Source organism: Morone saxatilis, unplaced genomic scaffold (assembly GCF_004916995.1).
Source record: "Morone saxatilis isolate NCDOM2014 unplaced genomic scaffold, NCSU_SB_2.0 Contig2, whole genome shotgun sequence".
In the NCBI taxonomy this organism is placed as follows: Eukaryota; Metazoa; Chordata; class Actinopteri; family Moronidae; genus Morone; species Morone saxatilis.
This window is the reverse complement of record NW_023339762.1, coordinates 26,459,868-26,466,893: the sequence shown is the minus strand read 5'-3', so window position 1 is coordinate 26,466,893 and position 7,026 is coordinate 26,459,868. Positions and strand designations below refer to the sequence as shown.

Genomic DNA, 7,026 nt, shown 5'->3' with positions numbered 1-7,026 from the left:
TATATATATGTATATGTATGTATATGTGTATATATATATATATATATATATATATATGTGTTATAAGCTGATTCTCAGAGGCTCCAACCAGGACTCTGACTCCAGGACACTGCAGGGACAGGAGAGGTGTGGTGTTTTTTTTATAAAATATTTGTCAGCCTGTAGTACTCTTTGATCACCAGCGCAAAATATTTTTGGTAGGAATAAAACCCTGAAGAGGAACAATACAGCGCTGCACCATCAATGTCTAATTCATTGAACAGCAGTATTCTATTGTTGAGGTAACTTTTCTTCCTCGTACTGACAGTGTTTTAGTCTTTTTCACCTCTTTCTCAGTGTTTTCGGCTGCTTTGTTGTTACATTTCAACCACAAATAATATTGAAAATTTCCTTCATAAAAAGGATACATAATGGGGAAAGAATTAGGGTTATGTTGACTTTAAGTTTGACCATTCTATGTTTTTTGGCCCTGATCCTCAAACTGTCTGAGTCCGCCACTGCTCCTCAGATTCAGTAACCCAGTGACGTTTCCTCTAGTGCTTGGCACAGCTAGTGTGTAACAGTGGCTGAATTGTCGCTATGTTGTGTCGCAGAGCACCTGACAGGTTTGTGTGGAGTCCTGACGAGGCAGATTTGGAGTCCTGGATATAATTGAACCTGCCAGTTGGTTTGGACGCCGCGTTGAAAACTATTGCTGCTCCCTCGGGATCTGCACCCGCACACACAGCAGCGAGCAGTGACTCACTTCCCTTTTTGGCCCTGTATTTATTGGCATTTATTTTTATTTCCTGACAGAGTTTAAAAACCAGCCTGCTCTCTGTATTCGGTGTTTGCTGTGAGGAGTACACGCTGACATATCGCTCGCTCCTCTCAGCGGGGGTGAACCAGAGTTGAACTCACAGGTGAAGAAGCGGCGCACAGAAATGAAAAACCTCTAAAACGACCTGTCATCCTCTTTATATAATCCTTCCTTTCTCATGCAGCTGCTCTCCTTAATACCCAGAATGCTCCTCACCGTACAGCAGCGAGGCACTAATGAACCCAAGAGCATCGGTAACATCAGCCGCTGTCGTCCTCTGTCCTGTTGGGGACTGAAACTACTTTGTCCTGGTTTTGTGGTCCATTTGTCTCCCCCCACCTCGCGGCTCGATGCGCTTAACAAATGAGCCCAATAGTTGCTGAGCTGTTCCTGCGACGGCGGCGGCGTCTCTCCAGGGTCACACGGGGAAGCGGATGGCATGGGCGGCGCGTTCTTGCTGACCTACTCACTACCTGCCTCTAATGGGTCATATTTTAGCTCCTGTGGCGGTGACAAATGGCCGCGCTCTAAAAGCCCTGTCCGAGGCGCTGAAACTCGGTTGATCTATGACTGAGTCTCACTGATAAATGCCTCCCATCAGTTTGCGTGTGACGCCGATTCATCACCTCGCTGAGGTTTGTGTTTGGAATCCATATTGGATTTTTAATGAAAGAGAATATAATGCAATTCAAAGTCAATGGGTTTGCCAATGTCCTTGCACTCACACCTATTACGGTACGTACACACATGCCTACACACACAAAAAATATCTCACGCTGGTCGTGCTGGTTGAGATTGCATTTCCCTAACAGTGTTAGAGCGTCCGCCTTGAAGGGCAGCTGCTGTAATTGTGTTTGTCTGCGGCGGATCTCACACTTCTGCTGTGAACAGCGACACAACAAGATCCATGAGCCTCATCCAGACAAATTCATATTTATCTTTCAGAGTTTGTTCCCAGGCCTCCTGGAAGTTTAGAGACTAGTTTTTCAGTCATAAAAACACCTGGAGATTTATTAAAATGATCAAATATCCTGGAAATACTCCATGTTGTCCTGGAAATCTTTAAACACGGGCTTATTGTGTTTGAAACTCGAGTGCACGATGAGCCAGACGCAGAGCGGAACAGAAAACGCTCCCTTTTCATTTCTGTTCACACCACTTACAGCAAACCTTTGGGGTCGCGTCCTTCGATGATCTCACAGGCTTTTTTTATAGGGAGTGTCGCAGCCTAAAAAACCCCCATTTCACAGCTTTTTTTTTTCTTTCCTAGAGAAATATGATGCATGTTGTGATGTTTTGAGGCTTTTTTTTTTGCAATGAAACTGGGGTAAAGTGTTAAAAACGGTTGCGTTTTTTTTTTTTTTTCGAAGGCAACTTTTTTCAGTGAGAATAAAATCAAACAGTTTGGAGTCTAAATGTGAGATTATCGTAGAAAGAAGGAATTTAAATGAGTTTGGTGACTCAATGCGCAGGAAATTGAACAAACTTGCAATGTCGCAGAGAGTTCACAGGGATTGGTTGAATATGCATTAATTGGAGGGCGGTGATCTCTCCATGCATAGAACTTATTTTGTGTGGTCGACTTCTTTCTTACAAAGACTGGAATAAAATATATTTAATACAATTCTTTGATATTATTAATTGTTTCCGTCTCCTAGCCAGTTTGTCCATGTTTTTCTCCTGGTGTGAGGGATTACGGAGGCAAAAAGTTAAAATATTGAAACTACCATTACCTGTATTCTCTGCCGGCCTCGCCTCAGTTTACCATCCTGCTCTCATCCACTAAGATGGCATCCGGTTTGCCTGATTCTGTGTGAATGCAGCATTATTGTAACTTTGAGAGAAAAACTGCAGTCAGTTTGTCGGAGACTGCAGATCCGCTCCGCTGAGACCACAGTTGGAGAAATCGGTCAAGTGTGTCCCATAAACGCTGACTGGCGATGGTGAGCAAGTACTGTCCTGTATTAAGACAAACTACTGGAAAAGTCCTGGAAAATGATTTCTAAAAAGAAGTGAGAACCCTGTTTGACTTTCGTGGCATGTTTTGTTGCATTAAGTGTCCAAATTTCACAAGAAAAGATTGTAGTTATAAGACACCACACAGGTTTAATGAAAAATGTATTTGTTCATAAAATTGTTTACATTATAGTCAGTTTTATTGTACACTAGACTAACAAGTTTTTTTTTTCTGCCATTATAAACTATCCTCGCTTGGCACCGTTTAATGTAACACAGCAAAGAAAATGCTTTTTGCAGACATCAAAGCCGTCTCAACAAGGTATTTAAGACAGAACAGTTCCTGCACTGTGCTTTACTCTGGTTGCACTGCATGAATGACCAGCAGCCGTGTAGATTATAGTCTGCCTGATTAAGCTTGTTATAATGACACAAGTTTGAAATACAAAACAGTCTCTGCTTTTAGCCGTAAATGTGTGTGAACCTTCCTCTGCTCCACCCAGCCGAGTTCCAGTGCAAAATGTCCCATCAGAAATCGCAAAGAAGAGTGGGCACGTAAATTACCTTGTCCAGTGTCCATCACTCTTCATCTCTGCTTAATCCCAAAGTGCTTTTACAGACAAGGACATTTCTTACATGGACTCGTCCTGTAAGTCTATTACAGTTGCCCTCACCTTGATCCCAGACACACCAAATTCCAGGAAAGAAGAGGAGGAGGAGGAGGATGAGGAGGAATGAGTGCTGGGAATCAGCAGTGTTTCAGCCGGGTCTGCTATCAGTTTCCTGTAAACCACTTGGCTGTACAGAGACGTGTAGATGACGGAACAAGTCACAGCAACCACGATAAAAAACGCAGCACAGGTAGCCATCACCAGACCGTCCCAGTTCTTAGTTTTCTCCCTCGGGACCGCTGTCTCCTTTGTGGTAACGTTGACACAGTCCCTGCCGTATCCAGGCCACGCTGCAGTGACCTCAACACAAACCTGGTAGCGAGTGGAGGGCGTCAGCTGTTTGATGCGATACTCTTTGACATCAGCAGGAAGCCTGGCTTTGAATGGCATCAAGCTGCGGCTGCCGTGAGCTAAAATCGACCAATTTAGTTGTGATACCAAACCACCTGTGCTCTCCCAGGAAACCATGACAGAATGAGTCTGGACAGATGTGATATAAACATGTAAAGGTTGCTCTGAAGGCTGGGTAATGTATCCGTCCACTGCGACCGTTACAGACTTGAGGTCTGCCCCGACAAGATTGTGGGCGATGCAGGTGTACGGGCCAGCTTCCTGCTCCGTGACGTCGTAGATGTCAAAGGTTCCCTCAGGGTGCAAGTAGTACTTATCGGACACACTCCCAGGTAGCACCCTGTCACCTGTTGGTGTCACCCAGTAGATCTCAGGCTCTGGTTCTCCAAACGCCCGGCAGTGCAGCGACACAGAGCTCCCTTTAACGACTTCAACCCGATCCGGGAGGCTCCCAGACGAGATCAGAGGAAGGCAAATCTCCATCATCTCCCTGAAATGCACCTGTCGGACGTGCTGGCCTTGGTACTCTGGAGGCTCCACGCAGAACAGGGAGTCGGGCTCCATGAAGCGGACAGCGGTCCTGTTCATGTTGACCCAGCGGATGACGCAGTCGCAGCGGATGGGGTTGCTGTGCAGACTGACCTCTCTCAGGTTGGGCAGGGACTCCACAGTGCTGTGGTGGAGCGCGCTCAGAGCGTTGCTGTTCAGCATCAGAGTCTCCAGCCTCGGGAGCTTGTGGAAGGCCCTGGGGTGGATGTAGGACAGCCTGGGATTGTTGGTGGCCTCAATTTTTGTCAGCTCTGGCAAGTTGTTCAGGGCAAAACTGTCGATGGATACAAGCTCAGGCATGCTGTTAATGCCGAGCTCCTTGAGATGCAGCATGTCCATGAAGTCGCCCCGCTGGATCCTCTCGATGGGGTTCTTATTCAAATCCAGAAACTTCAGGTTCTGGACTCTCATCAGTGCAGCTCGGGGGACTCGATTGAGCAAGTTGTCAAAAAATGAGATGCTCTCCAGATTGTCAAGGCCAACCAGCGCATTGTCCGGGATTTCAGTCAGATTCATCTTGGCAAGCACAAGGCTTCGGAGGTTAGTGAGGGGTTTAAAGTTCACATCTGACAGCTCGAGGATCGGGTTTTCTCCCAGCATCAGTATCTCCAGGTTGGGGAGATGCTGGAACCACTGGCTGTTGACGCTTGTCAGTCGATTGGAATTGAGATGAAGCCTCACCAGCCTGCTCAGGCCCTGGAAAGCTCCGGGGCTAATGGAGAAAATCAGGTTGTGGTTGATGTAGAACTCTTGGAGATTGGGCAGGGAAGCGAGGCAGCTGTCAGATAGCTCCTGAATCCAGTTCTCCTCCATGTGGAGTGACAGCAGCTGGGGGAGAGACCCCAGACAAACATCGCTCACCGAGGAAATGTTATTCTGAGACAAGTCGATTTCAGTGATGTTGGCCAAGTAATCCAAAGTTTTCTCCACGTTAACGATGTTGTTTGTCTGTAGCAGCAGTACCTGTGTTTCCAAGGGGAGTCTCTCCGGTAGCACCGAGAGGCCCAAGTCATTACAGTCCACAGTGGCAGCCTCGGTGTAAATAGAGCTGGGTGAGAACCAGGGTCGTATCTCACATCGACACAGTGCAGGGCAATGAGCGGCCCCTTCAGAGGCCAGAACAAAAGCAGCCAGAGACAGCTCAGCCAGAAAACAAGCCACAACTGCTGCCTCCTTCATCTTGGCCCCGGATTCCCTTCAGCCAGTAATTGGCCCTTATGGAGTCAGCTGTTAGCACTGTTAACTTCACAAATAAAAGCTCATTTGTTACTGCAGCAAGACAGAGTGGATTTCTGCTGACGCCCGGTCCCCGAAGCTTCAGCCCTGTTGTCTTCCAGCTTTTGGCAAAGAGAGGCAACCTTTCAGTTCGGTCCGTGCCAGGTTGTCATGCAACGCAGTGATATGTCAAGGTCGATGTATCCTTCAGGGAGCAGCACTGCGCATCAGAGGGGCGGTTGAGGGATGCTGTGGCTCCGGCTGGGGACGATTCACTCTGCCTTCCATCATTATTATCCTCCGTCGCTGTCACCGGTGTCAGTTTCCATCTGAGGAGAAAGGAGAGAAAAAAGGCCAATATAACACGGAGCTGTTGAGATATGAAGGCATATTGACATTTAGGAATATTGAGACTTATTAAGTCTTTTCAGCCTCATTTGATTTTATTGCTTTCCTCGCACCATCGGAATTCTAAGTTATGATTAACTTGACCTTATATATATTATTTGACAGGTTTGAAGCCAAAAAACGGCCCTTGTGAGTCTTTTTATATGGCTGAAGGGCGAGAGGATTTGTGTTTTTCTTTGCCTTTTGAGTCAAAGCTGTAAAATTAAAGTGTCCTAGAAAAGTTGGAGCTCTGAGAAAGTGTGTTGATTCAAGAGGCAAAACATTGCAATTCCCCCGTTTCCCCCCCCCCCGACGGTGTAATTAACAGCCGCCCCCTGAACGTCTCTTCTGTTGTGAACAATGCACCTGCACACACTTATCGAGTCACCCACACAAAAACAACGAGCACACAGTTTGCCGCAGCTGATGCACACAACCTCGAGGAGTTGTAGATCCACCAAAAATATCTGTTGAACGAGCTCGCCGCGGGTCTTGTGCTGCGACTCCTCGGCTGCTTTTTGCATAATTCATGAGGCACAGAATCGATGTTGTCGGTGCAGGTGACAGGTCTACAGCGGGCTTTGCCTATGTCGACTGCACATATTGATGTTTTGATTAATTTGTGACCTTGAGTGCAGAAGCCGCGGCTGAGTGTACGACAGTAGATGAAGCTGTCGGTAAAGTCTGGAACAGCCGGCTGCTGATGAGGACGGGCTATGACACTTCATGCATATATTAGCTTGTTTATGGCAGTTGGTGTATACAGGTTGCAACAGTGAAAGTAGTTCCTCTCACTTTATTACCCTCTCTCACTCTCTTTCTCAAAGTGTGGCACTAACTAAACTACTTTCACCTACATTGACTACTTTTAATAATACTTTACATATATACATATTTAAATATATTTATTTAAGGGATAAGGCGACTGATAAAGGTCTATTGTCAGTAATAGAATATAATATTCATTTGTATGTTTTCATTCTCGTATAATCACCTGAAAAAAAGAATCGTTGTGTTTTTGTTACCTTAGAATGAGACATTTTTATCTACAGATGGCGTAAGTCTGCCATGTTTCTATGGTAGCCCAGAACGGACAAA

General features: G+C 46.1%; 1 protein-coding gene across 1 annotated transcript; it reads right to left on the bottom strand.

The window, feature by feature from the left end:
• Positions 1-2,935: 2,935 nt before the first annotated feature.
• On the bottom strand, positions 2,936-5,870 carry LOC118331021 (leucine-rich repeat neuronal protein 3-like; the record flags this gene model as incomplete). The annotated part of the gene is given in 1 exon segment (XM_035665783.1): positions 2,936-5,870. A coding segment is annotated over 1 exon segment (2,118 nt). The 3' UTR covers positions 2,936-3,387.
• Between the last annotated feature and the right edge of the window lie 1,156 nt (positions 5,871-7,026).